The 23,472-nt window shown below is 38.0% G+C and overlaps 1 protein-coding gene across 3 annotated transcripts in view; it reads left to right on the forward strand.

Annotated features, from left to right (window-relative positions):
- The window catches only part of LOC149534986 (NAD(P)-binding Rossmann-fold superfamily protein), a 329,460-nt gene that overhangs the window by 7,949 nt on the left and 298,039 nt on the right, over nucleotides 1–23,472 (forward strand). For all 3 annotated transcript variants that reach the window (XM_089807115.1, XM_089807117.1, XM_089807116.1), the window contains exon 4: nucleotides 18,220–18,348. In XM_089807115.1, coding sequence (XP_089663241.1) covers nucleotides 18,220–18,348 — 129 coding nt within the window. The remainder of the gene's footprint in view (nucleotides 1–18,219; nucleotides 18,349–23,472) is intronic.

Here is a 23,472-nt window from a genome sequence, read left to right on the forward strand (position 1 = left end):
GTCCTATATCTACCAACTATATGTTCAGAGCCACTTGTAATTCAGTGTGCGAATCCTTCAGGTATACGCAGATTTTCTCAGTGACTTTCTTCACTGATTCATATACATTCTTCAGCTCTTGTTTGGATTTCTCCAAACTCTCCTTCTTGAACTCCAGTAATTGCTTCCAATGAAGAAGAGGCTCTTTTCCAATCCTTAGGATCCCATGACTAGCAACAACATTAGTCTTCATGTCTATTATCTCTTGCAATAATGCCAACTCACTTGTTAGCTTCTCAGAGTTTGTTTGCATTGAGATTTGGTGAGTGGACACTGCCTCTCTCAACTTTGATGCATCCATACACAAATTGCCGAGATTCTCTATTAGGGGAGGGCCTCGAGCTTTCGTGCTATCGATCTAGGCAAGGTCCACCTGACCAAAGTGTCTTTCTTGTTGAAGCTTGACCACTAGATTCTTGTTCTCTTCTGCCATAGGGTCAAATCTACTTGGGGTGGCACCATTTGATGGAATGATTGCAAGGGGCTCGAGGATAGCTCTGAGGTATTGAGTGAGCTACCTGTTTTAGACCTTAAGAGTCGCCTTTGCCAATTTGAGCTCCTCCAACCGATCCTCGATGTGCACATTGGTACACTTCCACATATTCACCATTGTATCATGCCGTGGAGGGCCTAAGTTGCGTGTTTGCACTTGAAAGTCACATAGGGTCAAATCTTCAATCTCACCTTCCTTCTGTGGCTCTACGATCTCCATCACCATGTGACCAGTGTTCACATTTGTGCCTAGAGTGGCTAGTGTCCTCAACCTCTTCACTCTTTGTGGTGGTTGCTGCTGTATAGCTTGGGCGATCAAATTCTTCGGAGGTGCACTCACCTCCACTCTTCTCTTCTTTTCAATTGTATACTCCAACCAAGAATGAGTTGTGAGGACATTCAACAAGGATAATAATGCTGAAGCATCAAAGAGCTTCCTCGTGACTTGAGGCATTTCCTTCTTCCTGCTAGCAAAAGGAAAAACCATAGTTTTAGTGACAAAGTGCGTAGGGGGATTACCTTGGTTGTCGTTTTGTTGCTATTGTGGTGTGCCTTGCACTTGATCACCACCATCGGGACTACCCATTTGGAGGATTCTCCTCTGGCTGGTTGCTATCACCATCTAGATTAATCATGAGAATCGTTGAGGAGTCCTTCTCGACAGCTTGCTCCTTCTCCTTTTCCTTTTCTTTCTTTTTCTTTTTCTCAGTGTCTCCTACATCACCAATATTAGGTAGGGAGCCACCTCCACAGGTAGGGGTAGTTTGTACATTTTGCTCTGGGGGCTGATCACCTCCTCCTCCACCTACTGACTGTGAGGGACCCGTAGATGCAGATGTAGTAGCTACAGTAGTTGAGGTAGCAGTAGATGATGATTGTGCCTCTCCTGAGGCTACACCTGCAGAGGAACTAGTAGCACCGGTTCTCTTTTTCCTCACCCTTGTCCACTCTACCCATTTGTCAGCTCTCTCCAAAATTTTCTCCATTAGTTTCGTCAAATTGTCAATTGTTGGGCCTTGTGGGGGAGTAGACACAATAGGCGTACATTTAATCTTCTTCTCATATGTGGAGGAAGTCATAGCAGAACCATTATCCTCGATGTCATCCATGTTGATGTTCACATTATATAATCAAATTTGCTCAACAGTGAGTCTGGAGAAGAAATTCTCTCTTGATTGAATTTCTGTATGGCGATCCGCCCAACAGTCTTCAATGTTTGGCACATGCTTAAAGCTTGGGATGAGTTCCAAATTATTCTTTATATAATCCACTGGATCAAAGTGGAGCCGTATAACTTCGTAATCTAGCATCTTATACTTGCCTTCAAAGGCCTTGATTAGGTTCTTTGCATCTAACCTAGGTGCACATGAATATGGACCAACAATGATTGGGAAAGGGATCCCTGCCTTTCTTACAGCTGTGCACAAGGCATTCACCTCCAAGATCTGTTAGAATCTGAAAAGATTAATAACCTACAAAACTAGTGCAAAGAATAAATATCTAAACTATGAATGCAAATGATACAAAATCAAAATAGCAACACAGAGTTAGTCTCCAAGAGAGTAATGCAAATGCCAGAAGCAAAATAGCATTAAGAGGATGCAAAAACAAGAGATACAAATACAAGCTAGGTAGCATGCTTATATAGGCTAGGAAGAGGGAGGAGGTGGCAACACCGACCAATGAGGAGCAACCATCTATTAGACTAAAGATAGCAAAGTATCTTCCCAAGATAGCTAATGGATGCTCACATGTAGGAAGGTGACACCTTGCAACCATTCACCTAATAAGACATGCTTTATTAACCTAAGCAAGATTATTAAAAGTGTAGGAAAAACCTAGCAATATAAGGAAAAATAAATAACCTATTACGAAATAAAAAACTACACTAACACCCCCCCATAAGCGAAGCTTAGGTGGATGTAGAAATGGGTCCTAGCAAGTCAAGCCTGATGAGGTATCCATGTACATAAGATTCCCCCAAAAGAGAGAGAAAAGAGACCCCCCAAAAAAAGTCAGCACTTCGAGTGAGAGGAAGAGGCCCCCCCAAAAGATGAAGCATCCTACACCCCTAGCAAAGCTCGCAAATGAAGGAACTTGCTCTTAGTGAAGGGTTTGGTGAAGATATCAGCAACCTGCTCAAAAGTCGGACAATAGCAAAGGTTAATGACGTGACCATGGATAAGCTCTCAGATGTAATGCATGTGGACCTCTATGTGTTTGGTCCGTTGATGATGAATTGGATTCTATGAGATCTGAATGGCACTCTGGTTGTCACAAAATATGACTGATGGCCGTCTAATCTGGATACCAAACTTAGTGAGAAGATGTTGAAGCCAAATGGCCTCAGTGGTGGCATTTACAGCCCCCCGATATTCAGCCTCAGTAGAAGATAGAGCAATAGCAGACTGCTTTTTGCTTGACCAACAGACAGGACCTGAACTGTAATGGGCACCCCTGGATGTCCCAAAAAACTAAACCAATTTGCTGAAAGGAATTTTGTCAAACAGTTTGCATTCAACCTCTTATTTTTCCATTTAATGTTTTAAACCCCTTATAACTCCGGAAATCAAACGTTTATTTGTTTGTTGTGTTTTGTGCATGGAATTGGTATCATACAACATAAACAAGAAAGAAACTACAATAATATGCAGAGTGGAAATGAACTGCTGGTAATAAAATGTTATTTTCAGAATTCATAAAACCAAATACATGGCAGATTTATCAACTCACTAATTACTTCAGCAGTATTGACATAATACTCCAACCCATGCTTTCGAACTTGCTGATACAGTGCTTTGTCCTTCAATCAGTCCACTACCTTCGTAATATCATTCCCTCAAAGTGGCATAAGCGTCGGAAAAGTAGTGAAGAAGATATGAGCAAAATACCAAATCTGCCTATAGCTGGAAATGCAACTAAATTGCCTGATAATGAAGCCAATAACAAAGAATTCCAAAGGCCAAACCCCAAGGGAATGACGTCTAGAATGTTACAAGAGAGGATAGACGTCCTCAAATGCCAAGAACGGAGCTGCAACTCACACACCAATTTCTTCTCATATTCAACTTGGCTAATGAAGCCACAAATGCTTCCTTTTATTCTATTTCCAAGGGTCCGCTCAACTCATATGGGCAATGTGGGATAAAAGATGTGTAGTATATAAAACATATATTAAAATACCCCTTATGTCTCCCTTGGGTACACATCCCCATAAAATAAATATTAAAGTAACACTTTAATATTTTACAATTAAATTAGACGTTACTTTAATAAAACTTCAGGCATTAAAATGTATTAGCAATCGGACTCCGAATAATGCGAGTGATAGCTCATCGGAAAGCTCTCACCGAGGAGTATCAAATTCAATCACCAAAATTGACCTGCACTGTGTCCTGCCGACTTACTACAAATAGTAAGTATGCCTGAAACTGAGTAAATCAACTTCGTTTTGGCCCAAACTGGAAATGACTAGGCCAAAACACTCCAGGATCCCATTAAACCCTTCGTTAGCCCTCGAGACCATGTAGAACAAGGCTAATGCACACACACTTGGTCAACTGCTAAAATGGGGACATTACATGAACCAAGTGAGAAGCTGTACCTTGAAATAGACATGCGATCCTGAGAATCACTTGTCTAATCTAAATCTATGTAGCCCACCAAATCAAGCTCAATACCTGCTGCGTAGTGAATCCCACACTGTGAGAACCCTGAATGTAGTGAAGGATCTGCTTGGCTGCTTTCCAGTGCAGCTCATGGGGCTCCTGCATGAATCGAGAGACCATGCCTACAGCATATGAGATGTCAGGTCTTGTATGAGTTAGATAAATGAGACTCCCAACAAGTTGGCAATACAAAGTGCCATCAACAAGTGGAGAAGAACACTGAGCCTCAAGTTTGACTCCAGAGAGGAAGGGAGTCGGAGCAGGCTTACAGTTAGCCATATGAAACCTCGAGAGTAAGTCTAGAGCATACTTGGACTGTGTGATGGTGATCTCGAAAGTAGACTAAAAGATCTCAATCCCGAGAAAGTAATGCAACAAGCCCAAGTCAATCATCAAAAAACTGTCTTGAAGGGCCACTTTGACATCCTTAATGGTGGGTGAAGAACTTCTTGTGATCAGCAAGTCATCAACATACAAAGCCAAAAATAGAAGTGAATCACCCTGTTGCAAAATGCAGACATTAGGATTAGAATGGCACTGAGTGAACCCAACTGATAGAAGGAAGGAGTCCATCTTGGCATACCAGGCCCGAGGAGCTTGTTTGAGGCCATAGAGAGACTTCCGAAGACGACACACAAGTGAAGAATCCTGAAGGAATCCCTGTAGCTGCTCCATGTAGATTTCCTCATGAAGGTCACCATGAAGAAAAACACTCTTCACATCCATCTGATGTACTTCCTAACGATTAGCTGCAGCAATGGCAAGAACAAGTTAAATGGAATTCATTCGGGCAATTGGCGCAAAAGTCTCAGAGTAGTCAATCCTAGGAACTTGGGAGAATCCTTTGGCGACCAAGCGAGCCTTGTGTTTGTCAATTGACCCATCTGCTGCAAATTTTGTTCGATAGATCCACTTACATCGAACAAGTTTTCTTCCCTTAGGAAGAGGGACAAGATCCCAAGTGTGGTTCCTCATCAAGGAACTATACTCTTCTTGCATAGCTGTATCCCACTCAGGAATACCAGAAGCCTCATGAAAGGACTGTGGATTTGAGGCAGTAGCAATGAAGACATGTGGAGCATCCTGGAATTGTGAACGAGTTCGCCTGGTGTCTGATGGATCTCCAACCCAATCCCCTGTAGATTGCAAGGTTTGTCTAGCCCAAAGTGGACCGGAAGATGGAGAATCTGGCGGGGAATCATTAACCTCTGAATGATGACTAGGAGAGGAAGGAGGTCAGTTCTCTGAATTACTCTCTGCATCGGAAGTGGAGGTAGAAGACTATACAGGTGAATTTGACTCAACAGAAGCTTTGTCATGTATTCCAAGTGACTCCAATGTCAAAGTAGAAGGAGTTGGAGAAGTGATAGAAAGTGAGCTTGAAGATCCCTCCTCAAACTGAACACTCCTCTCAATGAATAACTCATGTGCAGTAGGGTGGAGCAACCGATAACCCTTCACACCATCAGGATAACTCACAAATATGCAAGGTCTGCTTTGCGGATCCGAGGCCTTACGTTCCTCTACAGGAATGTGGGCCCATGCAGGAGAGCCAAAAACTCGAAAGTGCTTAACTGATGGTTTCCGACCGCTCCAAGCTTCAAAAGGAGTAACTCCCTTCAAGGCTCGGTGAGGAACACGGTTCTGGATATAACAAGCACAATTAATGGCCTCTGCCCAATACTGTGGTGTAAGAGATCTAGAGTGAATCATACAGTTTGCCATTTCCTTCAAGGATCTATTCTTCCGTTCTGCAACACCGTTCTACTGAGGATTGTATGGAACTAAATGTTGTAAATCAATCCCCTCTGAAGTGCAAAATCTTTCAAACTAATGGTTGACATACTCGCCACCATTGTCTGTGCGCAAAACTTTCATGGCTTTCTCGGATTGTTTTTCTACAAAATTTTTGAAGTCCTAAAAATGATCAAATACCTTTGACTTTTGTTTGAGAAAGTACACCCAAGTATATCGAGAAAGGTCATCAATGAACGTGAGGACATATCGGGCCCTGCTGAAAGAAGGATGTTGAAATGGACCAGCCAAATCATTGTGAACTAACTCTAGTATCTGTGAAGCTTTCCATGCCTTACTTTGTCAAATTTTTCCTTAGGATGCTTACCAAGAATGCAACCTTGGCAAACATCGCCTAAGAACTGAACCAAAGGCAACCCTGTGACCATGCTCTGCTGGTTGAGCTGATGCAAATAGCGGAAGTTAAGATGGCCAAACCACTCATGCCATAATTTACTCACATCATTAGAGTGAGTGAGCAAAACAGACGAAGGAGGATCAGGAACAAAGTGAGAAAACAAATAGAGTCGTGATTGATGATCTCCTCTCCCAACTGCAACTATAGAATCACTGTGCAACTCACGTATCTCCACGGAATCAGGAGTGAACTCAACTCGCTTACCTGAACTTGTGTGAGTGATCCGGTATACTGATAGGAGATTAGTTGATAATGAGGGTACACAAAGAACATCATGGAATGTGCCATCCCCCACATCAACAGACCCTCTCCCACACACCTCAACAGGAGTGTCATCACCCATCAAAATAGAAGGCATAGTACATGGCTCCAAGGATACAAGTTCTTCCTTAGATGAAGCCATGTGGTGCAAAGCACCCGAATCAAGAACCCAAGTGGATGGTGAGGAAGCAACTGCAACAAGAGCCTTGCCCTTCCTTTCCCCTTGTTGTTTTCTTTTTGCCTTTTTAGACCCTTCATTAGAAATTTGTTCGATAGACTCAAGAACACTAATATTATTCTTCTCAAGAATGTATGTCCAGTGATCAATTTGTTTCTTCAAACATTTATGTTCATCATGACCGGGCCTTTTACAATAGGCACATTTGACCTTTTCTTTCTTTGGCTTATCGCCCTTGGGGGATGGGGTATCAATAGTTGCTATTGAAGCAACTGGTATCTGATCCTTCTTTTCCTTACTAGTATTTTGTTTCTCATCCTTACTATTGTTGTTATTACTTTGTCTTTTTTGTTCTTTTGTGCCTTGGTTGGCAGCCAAGGCATGTGACTTAGAGGACTTAAGAGTGCCCATCTGGATTAGCTTGTCTTGTTCTCGAGTGAGATTGACTGCAAAATCATCTAAAGATGGCATGGTGAATTGAGTACCAAGTGCACCCTTAGTAGCATAGAAAGTAAAGACAAACACAAAATATTCTGAACTTAGCTTAGAGAGAATACTAAGAATCAGTTGTTCATTTTCCTTTTAATTCCACATTGTTTTAACTGCAGCCTTAGTGATTTCAATTTGGTGAAGAAATCTTGGATTGTGTTGAAATTGCCTGGACTTAAACTAATTAGTTCTTTTTTCAACATATGACCCCTCATTGAATCTTGTGTGCCAAATAGTGTTTTTAGCTTTGTCCATATTTCATTTGGTGTATCCAAAGACTCAATGTGAAATAGCAAGTTAGGAGAAACAGACAAACACAATATTCCATATGCCTCATCACATTTGTTAAACCACTTGGGCTTATCTTCATCTTTATCAGTTTCAGTTTCAAGTCCCATAGTTATTCTATTTAATCCAACTTTCCTTAAGTGAATTGTCATGTGTGATTTCCACTCAAAGTAATTGTATGGAGTTAGGATGGGCATATTTGTTTGATCCAGGATGAAGAAATGCAAAGAAGAAATGCTAAAAAGAAGAGAACCCAGCCATGACAATGCCCCCCTTTTTTACTCAGTCAACACCCCCCCCCCCAAAAAAAATATGATTTTGACACTTTATTTTAGTGCATTTACAACTACCACTAGAAAGAAATACTTAGTGGTTTTGATTTCAATGCATTACAAACCCTCATGAAGAGCATATGTTGAAAGTGAAACTTAGGCACAATAATCAAGGAAACAAATAGCACCACTGCGATCTACTCGAAAAATCATGCACTTTCATAAAAAGAATCGCCTCAATATGAGGTCGTATGAGAAAGTTATGATCCTCCAAAGTTTTCAAAACGAGAACTGTGCACAGTCATGGTCGAGAATCTGTAATTTCTGAAAAATTTATGTATGAAAATCAAAAAGCAACTCCACTAGTGGATAGAGCACAAAAAAATAGCCAAGGTCATAACAAGAATCGTCGAAATTGGAGTCAATATGAGCAAGAACGAGGCATTTGAAAACTGCGTTCAAATCTGCGACTGCCAACGGAGAGGGGTACGGTTGTAGCTTTCCGCGCTCGATTCTGCAAAATATATAGATTGCATGCAAAATCTAAAAGATACCCAAATGGTTTTTCGAGGCTGCGAACAAAACCCAAAAAGCGTTTTTCTTGCTGATGTACAAAAGATGTAGATGTAGTGTAAATCATATGCCTTTAACAACAAAAAACGGCCCTAACAACCAAAAAACGACCCCAGCAACCAAAAGACGTCATGAAAAGATTGAATCAGCTACCTAAGTCAATAAATGGCATGCTGGAACCTGCAATATTGATTGAAAACATCAAATATGCAAGTTGGTTGTCAGATTTGAGATTGAAACTCCAATTTTGCAACTTGTATGACGATCTCTGATCTCAGTGAAATGAAAGCCAAATCTGACTTTCTCAAGCCTATTGGACGTGTTGGAACAACCAGAAATGTTGCCAGTATAACCAGAAATGTAGCAATCACTCAGAGATTAAAAATGTTTTTGTCAAACTTTTTTGATTCTCAAGATCATCCGAAGATGCGAGAGAAGAGCATACTGGGTTTTTCAAAAACTTACAATAAGATTTATTAGCCCCCCCTGAATCTCTCAAATAAGGAAACTAAAATCTACTCTTGCACGTAGAAAAGCTCTGATACCATGTTAGAATTTGAAAAAATTAATAACCCAGAAAACTAGTGCAAAGAATAAATATCTAAACTATGAATGCAAATGATACAAAATCAAAATAGCAACACACAGTTAGTCTCCAAGAGAGTAATGCAAATGCTAGAAGCAAAATAGCATTAAGAGGATGCAAAAACAAGATATACAAATATAAGCCCAGGTAGCATGCTTATATAGGCTAGGAAGAGGGAGGAGGTGGCAACATCGACCAATGAGGAGCAACCATCTATCGGACTAAAGATAGCAAAGTATCTTCCCAAGATAGCCAATGGATGCTCATATGTAGGAAGGTGACACCTTGCAACCATTCACCTAGTAAGACATGCTTTATTAACCTAAGCGAAATTATTAAAAGTGTCTGAAAAACCTAGCAATATAGGGAAAAATAAATAACCTACTACGAAATAAAAAACTACACTAAAAAGATCTGCCTGCAAAGCTCAATGAGCAAAATGCTGTCATCAAGATACCTAGGCAACCTCCATGGGAAGCCATTAAAACTAGCTACTCTGAGATATGAGAAAGCCAGGAACTGGATGAAACAACTTCCAAATTGGGTAACCGCGGAGATGGCTTCAGAGGAGAACCTCCGCTCTGGGCGACCTTGCAATTCTCTACATAGCCTCAATGTGAAAGCATTGTTGATTTTCACGAACTCATAGATTTTATCGACTTGCAAATAGGGGTAAAAGTCATATACTTTTATCAATTCATCAAATTCCTCAACATGAGGTAGGCTTGGCCACAAGTAACGAGTTGTCAAAGTGTATAGCAGATTTGAAGACATAAATATGTTTGAAGGCTTGGGCCGAGTTCATCCAACTAGTAATCTTATTAGAAATTATTTGGGCCTAGTCTATATATTGCCCCTCTGCGCACATTGCTTACACCAGGAAGAAATGGTGATCAATGAAGTTCAAGACTTCTTCTTCCCCTCTAATCTCAGCAATAGAGCCAAGATATCCACAATTTCCCCTTTCAAATTTATGCCGAAGAGAGTCTTCAAAACTTTGCTCTGAACCAAGTACCCATGATATCTGCTCGCCGCAGGCCTTTCTTCTCATTGTACATAGAGGCTGATGAGCTGAAATCGATATTCACAAAATTTGGCCCTTACTGGCATTCCAAAAACACTTTGCATGAGGTCTCTATTGAAAGTGAGCAGGATTGAGTTATCTGGCATCTTAATTTGCTTGGTCTTCAGGTCGTGTTTTGCAATGCACTCCTAGATTAATTCTAGTGCTTGGACTGCCATTGGGAATCCTATAGCCTCTACCAATCCACTTTCCTTCAGCTTCTGAGTAATTGGGTGGATAGGTTGAGCATTCAACCTTCTTTGCAAATTATTGAGATCATAGAATCTAAGGGAAGTATCAGTATAGCTCTTCAATTTGCTTTCAAGGCCACGCAGGTGATCATAGCCTCCTGCTCTAACTGCCATTGCTATATATTGATGCTCTAAACAAGAAGAAAATCACACTGAAAAATAAAACTGCCCATTGCAGAATAGAGAACCACGACCACCCTAAATCCGATCTTTACAGTTTTCAAATTTGATCATTGGGCTTAGATTTGATCTTTGGCTTTGAATTTCCTGCGTCACACAAGTGAGGAGCGACCCATAAATTAGGAATAACCCTTAGTAGCATCACAATCGGATTTGTCATTAATATGGTAGGTTAACGGCCAAAAATGATGTCATTTATATAAAATCAGCCTTTAACAGAAATCCGTATATTAGATTTACCTTTAAGATCTTGAGGTAGCAAGAAACTTGCTTTTTTGATTCCCCTTTGTTTTTAGGCCTTCAGACAAGAACTACCCCATGAGAGTCGAGACTCATGAGAGCAACAACTTCTTTCAACTAATTCGCAAAAGAAGCCTTACCCTCACCTTTTTGATAATACTGCTTTTAGTAAAGTCGCGAAAGCAACTCTATCATTGCTTTTTCGATAAGTTGGAGGAGTTACTGACTTTGCCTTATATCGAGAACATATCAATTGGGCTCCTCCCTTGGGCGACATCATATGAGCCTCTCTGCAAGGATATTACCTCCTTTTGATCAAGTTACCACCAAAAATACACTTACACTTTGCTTGTCGAAAAAGGAGCAGTTGAGGTACCTTTCCAGTCAGAGGTGCAACAATAAAGATGGAAATTGAACAATAAGAAAGCTTGGCCACAATTTTGATAATTTGAATGAACTTTTGCTCAGGACCCCTTCAAGCCTCTTCGAGAAGCGAAAACTCCGCATGCATGCCTCATGGACTTGGCCGAATGTGCACTTTTCAAGAAATTGAGAATCATGAGCTCTACAAACTGAGGCACACTGAACATGGCTTCTTCTTGATTGTTTTTATTTTTAACTTCCTCTTCACCTTCGAGAAGTCCTAAGAGCTTCATTACTTCAACATCGTGCTCTTTAACATCTCCACTTGATATTCTCTTTAAAACTTCACTTGTTGGAACAACTTTCTTCATGTATTTGGAAATCCCTTAGCACTTCGCCTCCGGGTAGAAGAGTAGCAGAATAGGTACTTTTTCGATAGAACAAATCACTTAGATAAATCTTGATAATCTGAAAAAGCTTTTACTCTCTTCTCATCGGAGGAGACACTTAAATACATTCCCAACCCACCTAGGACAAAAGAGACCTTGACGCACTTGAATTATGTGAATCTTGCAAATTGGGTCAAAGGAGAAGCCGAAATAGTGAAACTCCGAAGTCTCGGGTAAAGAAGGAAAAGAGAAAGACTGATGAGAAGAAAGCATCCTAAGGGAAAAACTAGACTGAAACTTTAAAATTATTTGGAAAGACGAGATGCCAAACATGAAGCTTAAAGGATAGACAAAAATAAGGTCAACACACATGTAGCCTTGATACATGACAGTGATAAATTCTGGGAGCTTTGGCACAAGAGACTTGGTCACTTATAAATGACATCACCTCTCTTTAAAAATACGGTGCAGGGATTGCTAAAATTTAAGATATATAAGATATGAGTCGGCAAGGGTCGCATATTCAACAAGGATGCTAGGACTACTTTCTTGAGTTGCGAGTGTAGATCAAGAGTGTGTCTTGATCTGATCGAGTTAGTTGTATTGGGGGCTCAAAGAGATCTGTGCAATGTGTGCAACAAGAGTCATACAATGGAAACACCAAGAAACTATTGAGACAAAAGCAAGATCAGCCTTTACATGATCAAAATATAATTTAAAATTCACCTACAACATGTAGTCTTACATTCCAGGCATAGAGGCCTGGTTATAGATTGAAATCCTTACAGTTCTTCAGATCAAACCTTCAAGAGTTTATCTATGTATCAACTACCTATCTAAGGAACAATTACATCAATATGTAGAGCCTTTGCATACATTGAGTTGGCTAGTAAAGATCATAATCTCAAAGATATAGGTCAAGACCCAAATCACAAAGAACTCCATCAAGCACGTTTAAAATGACATGCGATCCAAGAGACATGTTGGCCAAGGACTTAGGAACATCATGATATATGCCAATAAGCTTTGCTGATTGGGAAATTGCTTCGCAAGGTTGGAAAACACAAACTGGTTGACAAATGTGAAGAATAGGGATTTTTTGCCAAGAATCTACAAGATCTCATTTGAGAAGTAACGAATCAACATATGAACCTAGGTGAAGGTTCAATATGATTTTAGGAACATGCCACAAGGTTCACAGTTGCAAATGATCCAAACTAAAGAATGCCATAACAAACTCTTTCACTAGTAGAATAGGAAAAAATAAGAACAACTAAAAATAAATGTTTTTGTTTGATGCACCATTGCCAAGAATCCAAGATGCTTTTGCATCAGACACCAAGGGTTAATGAAAAGCGATCCTCTCACTTTGTTGGGGCTAGAGGAAAACCAAGATGATCAACCTTAGCTTGAAAAATCCATGAAGAATCTTCCATTGTTTTGTCCTTCCATTTGACAAGATATTCTTTGTACCGCTTACCTTTAATGCTTCAACTAATTCTGCTACTCAAATCTCTTCTATCTCTTCCATCTACTTTTTAGGTTACCGCTCCTCCTCATCTGATCCATCATTTTCACTGAATTCTACGTCATGATACTTATATTGGTTTGCAACATTGAATATAGGTGATATATCCATGTCCTTTGGCAACTCTACTTCATATGCATTTTTTGAACCAAATCTCCGTAAGATCTTACATGGTCCAAATTTTCTCATATTCAACTTATTGTGTGTCCCAATAGGTAATCTAGCTTTCTTCAAATATACCATCATTTCATCTCCTACTTGAAATTCCTAATGTCTCCTCTTTTTAGTTTTCATCTGCTCTCTTTTTGTATTTTTGATTCATTTTCTCTAAATACTCTTTCACTTGAACATGCAATGCTTTTATGTGCTTTGCAAATTCTTCTCCTTCTACACTTCTCTTAACCTTATGATTGATATACCTTAATTTCGATACTACTTTAGGATGCATACCTTACAATGGCAAATGGTATCTTCCCTGTACTCCTATTCACTCAATTATTATATGCAAACTCCGTTTGAGCTAGGACTAAATCCCAATTTCCAGTCTTTTCAAGTGTACAATGCCTATTGCTTGATGAAATATATATAACTTTAGGAGAGACTCTTCACATTTCAACTGAAGGACTTTTCAATTTTCCAAAACGACCCTTTATAACAATTATAATTACAACTCTTTGAATGCACACATATCATTACATTTAATATTACAAGTGTCCTTTTCAGCTGGAGCTGACAATAACGGTTATAACGTCCATATTTCCAAAGATAAAGATCTCTATCGCAGCTACAATCTTCAACACTCCCTGTTAGCCAGAGAGAGATCTTTAGCTGAATAATCACACAAGACTGCAACCAAAATGTCAATGATAAAATCTCATCATATAGATCCTATAAAATTCATGAAATCACTCAACATGAAAACCTGTAACAATTACTCATTGTTAATAATCATGGAATCACTCAACATGAAAACATGTAAGAATTACTCATTGTTAATAGTCATGGAGTCATTCAACATGAAAGATCTGTAAGACTCACAACTTAGTCTTTAATCGCATACTCTCTCAACGTGAATTGTCATGGAATATCTCAACATGACATCCAACTCCCATCACGAAATCTCTCAATGTGTTGACATCATGGACTCTCTCAACATGATGTTCACTATTGCATAGTCAAAGAGTTATCATAGCTGATCTTACAATCTTATTGTTGATTTCACACATAAAATCTTAATTGAAACTCTTTTCCAACACAAGTCTCAAAAATCTACTATACCAAAATATTAACAACATATGTAAGAATGGAGGGGATTTCAAAGATTCTGTCTTAAACAGGAACTACTTTCATCACCAAGAAGAGATAGCAAATGAATCCTCCCTCTGAATCACAAGCTCCCTCTAAATCTCAACATCTCCCTCTGAATATGAAATCCTTATCTTGTTGCATCCTGCAACAGAGAGATTATTTAACAATTAATAAATTTAAATGTTTTTCCAAAATAAAAAGCTTTTACTCATAATACTTATATGATGTATCATAATCTTCTTTAACATGCAGACTCAATAACCAATGTTTATATACAAGACTACTAGAAATAATGCATACAGTACTCCCAAGTACCCGTGTACCATAGTGACCATTCTACTTATCTCATATTTCCTGCATAGAGGTAGCATAACCTTCGAACACTACGACTGCACCCAGCTTGTCGCTCATTTTAAAAGAATAGAACAACGCCCCGACTATGGTAGCATATGAGCCCCTGATCTTTCACCAGTTCGATATGACCCCCACTTTCACATTTATTTGTCTGTCAATACAGATCGCTGACAGTTCCACAAAGTTAAAAAATTTAGGACCATAATTGCAGGTTCCATCTCAAAGGCAGAGATATGCATCTCCTATTCACTCTGTGGTTCAAACTACTCAAGAGATCAGAACTAATTCTTCGACATCCATATTTTCCCAGAGATACGTCTTTGTCGTCTCTGTTATAAGATATCTCAGAATCTATATTGGGTTGTCAAGAATGTACAGTAACACAATAACACTGTCAACATTCCTCAAACAATTTCTCTGCCACATAACACCACCGTGCTTTCACCTTCATGATGGGGCATCGGTTACTCTCGTCACGACAACTTTATCTTGCCGGTTAAAGAAGTGTAAGATGAACGTTAGCATTAAAGAGTCGACTCCATCCATGCGAACAATGCTTTGTCAGATGAAAGAATGACCTTCCTCAACTCCCCTCACTTTTCCTTATCGATACCAGTCACAAAATCGTTAAACTTGCGATGAACTATTCAGATCTCTGAAGACAATGTTGACAAACTATCTTGGTAATAGAGAGAGCTACTTTGATGAGACGAGTGCGGAGATGAGTGATAGAAAAGTAACAGAATAAAGCTTACAGCCACTCTACACAATATTATATGCTCAGATGTATTTCCTAAACAAGTATGATGCACCGTCTCAGAAAACTTAAGCCCGTTCTAGACTCGCCATTTGATACAATAAAGAACTTTACATTCTGATTGCAAATCACAAACTTCTTGTTTAGGTTGCGATGATGGCTTTTACATTTTGATGATGATCATGGCTTTTCCCTTCAGATTATACACCCATGGACTTGCCATTTTTGATTATGCATGCATGGAATTCCTGTTTTGGAAACACATGCATGTAATAGACTCTTGCCAAAATGTTTTTCTTTGTCACACGATGCATGCCCAGGAGTAACTGAAGACGAGACCTCTTCATCTTTTGTGAAGACCTGCAATGTCATTTTGGCCTCCTGCTCTGCCGGTAAAATTTAAACTATTGATCGTATTTGCAAAGAGCTGCTACATAAATGCAAAAAACACTTTCTACAGATGAAAGGATAAACCAGAATACAAACAGAAAGGATACGACACGAACACTCAAAGTGATGAAGACTATACAGAGAGCTGAAGAAAAAATAAGAGAATATCCACAAACTCGAACATATAGGACTACCCAGGAAAACTTTTGAAGAATGACTCCGATTGTTCCAGAGTAAATATTTTCATACTTGAGAGATGGGAAGATTGTTTTCCTCAACTTCTTGTACCCAACATGCTGAAGATTATGACTTCCCATATGAGGGTAGAGATGCAGAAAAATGGTGGAATGAGAGGTATCCCTGGTTCCTAATGAATCGGGAAAATGAAGAGAGATCGCTTGGCATCTCCTCCAATAAGATGAGCTCTGACTGGCTAAAACCATCCACAAATGATTAAAAAAAAATCCAGCATTTTTCAAAAATCTGATTAGCGTAAAAAATGCCTCATAACATCATTCCTGATCGAAGAAAATTAAAATATCTCAAACAAAGCATACAATCATTGCCATAGATATAGAGAAAAATGAGAGGCATGGAGAATCCCAGATAAAGAAATCTCTGCCATAAAGCCTATCTGTCACATATAGTATGCAACAAAAATAGATAAGCAATATATGATGAAGTCAGAGGTAGCATGATTTCTATTGCTGCTATCTAAACTTGCTCTGGTACCATGTTTAAACTTGAGCCTAGAAACTAAAGATGAAATACAGCAATAAAGAAATCTTTCGAGAGAAAATCAACACTGGAAGATATCCTGGGAAAGCCCTTCTAGAATGAAGGGAAAAACCCAGCCACACAACAAAAGATCATTGTATTGATAATAAAAGTTCAACTGTACAATGGCTATCGCTTGATGCGATATATATAACTTTAGAAGAGACTCTTCACATTCCAACCGAAGGATTTTTCAATTTTTCAAAATGACTCTTTATAACAATTATAATTACAACTCTTCAAATGCACACATGTCATTACACTTAATATTACAATTCAACATAAGTGTCCTTTTCAGCTGAAGGTGACAATAAGGGTAATAACGTCCCTATTTCCAAAGATAAAGATCTCTTTGGCAGCTACAATCTTCAACAATTCCTGCACTTATAGAATAGTATAATACATCCTCCCTAATAAAAAATGGCCAAGACCAAGGCCTTATTACACATTCATTATATTGCAAACTTACATTTTTGCTTCTAAGGTTCCCTGACTGGGGGTTTGGACCAGTCAAGTTCCAACAACATCTCTCCAAATAACGTGCCACCAAAACCAAAACAATGATGATTCAAAGAATAAACATATACAAACAATGGATCTTAAGATGGGTGACGTTTATCTCATGAATGGGTGTTGAAAACAAACTGAAATAATTGTCCAAAAAGAAGAAGACTATGCAGAAACTCCACTTTATTATTAACAGAACCTCATACATCCAAATTATGCCTTGGCTTCGACCAGTATGCAATTACTTGGACTCCTAAAGAGTCAATACTAACTCCTATTAACCAACTATGGACATTTTTGTTTAAGTTTGCTATTACAAATAAAGTTGTCAAGTTTGACAACATTGTATCTTTTCCCACTTTTATTGTTCAAAACATTATTTAGAGGCCTTATGGCAACCTTTGCTCTCTATTTAGTCTATAAACCCACAAAAAACTTACATCTAGCCCTTCTAGGCCTAGGATGAGAATTTTAACCATATTGCATCATTTATTCATTATATCATGCCTAAGGATTCTAATGACCCAATTTACATTAGTTTAGGACCTTTTAGGTCACGTGCAACTCTATTCTCATAATATCTTCATGGAACTTCATCCATAGTGTTGAATCTTGATGCTTTGTCAGGGTGCTCCTCCACCACATCCTTAATGTTGAGTTCACTGAAATGCATACGATTCATTGATGAGATAAGAGTGATGCCGCCTTTTTACTTGAAAGTTTTCCAAATCTTCATGTGTCAGTCAGAAAAATCTATTACAATGTAGATTATCAATCGCACTGTCAGCATATGGAAGTCTTGTCCTGAATGTTCTCCAGGACAATTTCTCCTAACATAGTCGATGGTAGGTTACCCTTGCAGGAAACCTTTGTCTTCAATCTTCTTGATATTGTATAATAAATTTGTATGGTTCTACCAACTCATGTCTTTTAAGACAAATATATATGTTTTTTTTTGTAAAATGCTGAATCACTGCAATTTTTATTGGCTTTCACTTATCTGCTTTCTTGGCCTGACTGTGGTTGTAGATTCTAATTTGAGTACTTTTTGCAGGGAATAGGTGGTGTAGGAAGTGTTGCTGCTGAAATGCTAACAAGATGTGGAATTGGGCGACTTTTGTTGTATGATTATGATACTGTGGAATTAGCAAATATGAATCGACTTTTCTTCCAGCCAGGACAGGCATGTTCTTTTCTTTGCTCTAACAAAGAAGTATGATTCTGTTATTAGATAGCTAAACTTCAAGTAATCTTTGGATGAATAAACTTTAGCATTGGTGGCAGGATATTATAGCTTGAAACAAACAAGTTCTATGATTATTTTCTGATCTTTTTTCAATATTTGGTTTGAATTTTGAAGAATCATATTCTTCTTAAGAAGCATTTTCTTCTTTCTGTTCACTTGGAACAATGTTTAATTAATTTGATAAAGGAAAGTAAAAAGAAGACAAGAGTAAGAACCAATAAACTTATATTCATTATTTATTGAGCTTGTAATCATTGGTTGATAACGCTCTTCAATGCAGAGTTGTTTAAGAAGCAGTAGTATAGTTTTGGTGGGTCTGGTTTGTCTTGGAAAATAAGATTCAAACGTGTATCTTTTGTCTGTGATCCTGTTGTCTGGAATTCTTTAAGTGCTGGCAGCTGAGAGAATAGATCAGAGGTGCTTATGTTGTGACCAGCACATTTGCAGTTGGTCTGAGTAGGGGATAAATAAAATAAAATTGTGGAAAATTATTTTGCAGGAGCATATGCTGGATTCTGTTATAGCTCTAAATCGGGGCATCTCAAGAAATTAGAAAAAAAGTTGAAGTGAATGTGTGATATTGTCAAGAGGGAACTGTCACATGACCATGAGTTTTCTATAGTTATGAGTCACAAGGAGCTATTTTTTGAGCACATGTTACTTTGTCTTTTTGTTAATAAAGCACTTTTTAAGAATTTTTAATTTGCATTTCAAGTGAGTTTGTTTGGACAATGCAAATAAGCCCTTGGGGACTGAAACTGTGCATGTACCAGATACCTTTTTTTGTAGGTATAATGGGTGTATGAATTAAAACTAATTTTTTAAGCAATAAAATAAAGGATTGAGGAGCTTTCAATAGTCTTTAGAGTCGAGAGTCTTTTTCTTCTTTTCATGATTTCTTTTGTGAATCTAATCCAAAATATATCTCAAAGCTGCTTGCTTGAAAGGTATTTTCAAATGCATTGAGAGGTAGATGGTGTAAGCTCTGCCACATAATTGAATTAATAAGTTCAGCAACAATATCAAGTTATTATAAACTTGAACACTGCAACATAGACACAAGAGTCAAGGATGGTTATACTTGAGTCAAAACGAACTGTTATAATCTCAAGCACCAAAAATTGAAATCCTTATCCAACATGGGCATCTAAAGAAGGAAATCACAATTTTAACAATGTAGTATAAATTGTTTAAGTACAGACTCAGGTCACATGCGATCAAAGAATTTAATTAAACTTCAATTTCCGTTTGATAATAGTAGAATATTATAATGTTTCTTTGATGGTCATCTAAGTTAGTCTTTAGTTTATTAGGTAGTTTCTATTTTTGTCTTTAGTTTACAATTGTTTCTTTTAGAAACATCGTCTTTGTAAATCTATATAAGTAGCTTTCGTCTCCTTTGTTTAATACAACTGCAACAACATCGACTTACCATAACATGGTATTAGAGCGGGTCGATGGGATTTCATAAAATTTGACAATTTTTTAAAGAAAAATTCGAGCCTCATTTGATTTTCCGATTTGTTGAAATCAATTTCATTAGACGTATTTTATGAAACTTTTGTGGTTTGCCTTCAAAGATTTTTGCTGGAAATCGCAAGCTTGGTTGAGGGTTTTGATCCCGCGATTGCTTGGTTGCAACAAAAGTCTTTGATTTTCAAGGGTTGCATGTACGTGCATGTTTGTTGCATCAACATGTACTTGCATGCTACTTGCATGTGTTGTTTTACCATGTGACACCTCATGTTTTTCTTCACGAAGATTTTTCTAATGGTTTTCCATAAATTTTTCCCTTAAGAAATTTTCTGATGGGTTTTCACAAAATTTTCTCTCAAAAAAATTATGATTCTTTAATTCACAAAGTTGCGTGGAACTCCTTTGTGGGTTTAAAGTTTTTTCTTCAAAGATTATCTCGTGGGTTTATAATTTTTTCTCAAAAATTATTCGTTGGGTTTTACCGTTTTTCCTCAAAAGCAAAGTTTTGTATTTTATTATTCATGTCTCTTATTTTGTTTGGTTTTGATTGATTTTTTGCCTCAAATATCTAGGTTTTGATCAAATTTTCACCTCAAAAATTGTGTTGGGTTTTTGTTGATTTTTCTCTTAAAAAATCTTTGCTTTTTGCAATTTGTTTTGGAGCATCATGCTTACATGCAAAGTTTGAAGGGTTTTGACAATTTTGCCTCTAAATTGTGCTAATTGTTCTCAGTGTTTGTCTCTATCTCCAAGGAAGAGTGGCTTTGTTATCCAACATCATGTTGGATGTTTTGTGATGATTTTTGTTCAGATGTTTTGCTGATTCTAGGGTTAGTGACAAACTCATCTCAGTGGCAGAGTCAGTGGTAGGCTCATGTCTCTTGTTGCAAAGCATTCTAAAGAAGTGGACACCCTTCTTTGTTTGTTTTTATGTGAATTTTGGCTTCTTGGTAATTCACATTTTGCAGATCCAGGGAGGGTCTCAATAGCAACAAAATGTTTTGAAGAATTTGTGACCAAAAGACAATAGGTAGACAGTGACCATTAAGGGAGGGTATTAAAATATTATAATGTTTCTTTAATGATTATCTTAGTTAATCTTTAGTTTATTAGGTACTTTTATTTCCATCTTTAGTTACGATTGTTTCTTTTAAAAACATTGTCTTTATAATTTTACATAAGGAGCTTTCATCTCCTTTGTTTAATACAGCTACAATAACATCGATTTACCATAACAGATAAAGGATCGCTAGCATACAAGAGAATTCACTTAGATTCCAAGGATACTCTTCAGTCTCTTAAATAATCCACTTAGATTCTAAAGAGCTCGTGCTAAAGTTATGACTGCAGTAGGGATAGAAATATGGATTGTAATTGAGAATTGAACTTTTTATCTTTCTTTACCCTAGATTGGTCATATCCTTGGCTAGATGTCAGCATAGGCTTCTCCATTGCTTGCAAAATCTGTAATGGTTTGGAATTCTCTTCGTTAGGCACCTTCTAGGAAATTGCTTCATAGGATTTTTTTTTGATATAGACTCATGATAACCTTTGTCAAGCTATCTTCCTTATCTTTGGGTCTTGGATTTTAGAATCCTAACAAGAAGGTTAGGTGATGCTTGCAGGCCAGTTTGTGTTTCTTGTCTTATATGTACCAAATTCTCTACATACGTGTCATGTTGAAGATTTAAGAGGTTCGCCTTCCGTTAAGATTGGCTTCACTATGGCATATTGCTTTGCTTGAACTTCATCACCCACTATTGTGCACACAAAATCTTGATTTGTACCCAGTGATGTTGCACTATTCTATGCTAGTGATATCATTCTTTAGGGAAAATCTAATGCTTGGGTTGGAAACTGACACTCACAGATGGTCTTACTAAAGATGTCCCGATCTTAGGGGATGGATCTTGATGAGTTAGGTTTAAAATAAGCCTCAATGGACAGGTACAACCTATTCATAGCTTTTAGTGTACATTTTCTTAGTGAATTCTTCATTTCAAGACTTTAACATATTTACTTGCTTATTGTGTAGTGGTCGTGCAAATGTGGTGGACCGTATCCTTACAATAGGATTTTGATTGATTGCATTCAAGATTTTCAAATCTCATCAGTATCCTCTTGCTACTATGTTTCTTGATTTCTATTTTTCATATTGCCCTTTAGGTTTCAACCCCATTTGATGCCTTAGGTTCCTCCATCGGTCCGTGTTATATGATTGATTTTTTCCCTTGTTTGCATTTAACAATGTTGCACATTTATCGCACCCATGTTATACTATGACTCAAGCTGCATTGCATATCTGGAAATGATTTTTTATCTTAGGCATTGTGGCTTTGTGGGAGTCAAACATTGATTACTTATCTTATAATGATATAATCTTTACCATCCTAAATTTTCGTGCTAGTAATGGATTTGTTGAACACACTAGGCTGAGAGCGGGGGTGAATTAGTCTTGAGCAATCTACTTAAACATTTTCAATCACAATCTTATATGAATTATCTTTAACCAACTTAACATTAAAGAAAGATAAATCAATGAACACCATACGCATGAACACAAAATTTGTACGTGGCAAACCCAATGTGGGAAAACCACGGCGAGGACCAGGTGGAGGGGAGCCCGGAGAGGTAGATTAGTTGTGCTTGGTAGGTGGAATGTGACGGGAGCTGCCAATGATAGATAGAGGGGCTATCCTTTACTAGCCATACTATCTACTATAGAATCCTATAGGGTCCTCTTTGTCCCAACCAAAAAAAAACTAATCTGCCCCTACCTGCTTCTTCATCCCACCCATCCCAATCTATAGCCTCCCACCTTCTCCACTCTCAATGAACCACCTCTGGATTCAACTCATACTAAATACAATATTGTTTTAGGCTCAAGGCCAAGGTAGCTCACTGCTTTTGATTTGACTTGCAGGTGAAGTTCCACAACCTTAGGGAAGATACAATGGATTTGCTAGTCGAGATGCACGATCCCAAAGCAAGATACAAAAGGACTTCATTGCTTTAGGGCAAGATATTAATCTGCACAAGCTAGCAAAAGGACTTACTATCTTGGAATAGGCACATAATTAAGATGAATTGAAAAGTGCAAAGCTTCAAACTTGAAACTTTCCTTGAACCAATGTGATAAGTGACCTACTTCATGACAAACATATCACACACATTCATAGTTTTAAAACTCTCAACTTTGATTTACTAAATGATATGATGCACATCACAAACTGATCTTTGCTCTTATTCATCACCACATATGCTTCTAGATAACTCCCATTCACTGCTTTCACATATCTCTACATCTATGTATATTGATTTATTCATCGAAACCTTAACTATGTTGGCCACAAACAAAATATACATAATTGAAAACAAGCCATCCGCCGCACTAATTTGTAGTAAATGCGGTCCACTTTAGGAGATAAAGGGGACCCAAATACATCATAACATATTTTTCAAAGCATACTTAAATAAAGTACATGCAACAGCACATCCTCCAAAGCTGGCATCAAATGTCATGTGTAGGAAAACAATGTAACACAATTGATCAGCCCAAAAACATCATCCGATGCAAATAATTCA

The sequence above is a fragment of the Cupressus sempervirens genome, chromosome 10 (assembly GCF_028749045.1).
Source record: "Cupressus sempervirens isolate cs-2001-9-10 chromosome 10, ASM2874904v1, whole genome shotgun sequence".
NCBI classification, from domain to species: domain Eukaryota; kingdom Viridiplantae; phylum Streptophyta; class Pinopsida; order Cupressales; family Cupressaceae; genus Cupressus; species Cupressus sempervirens.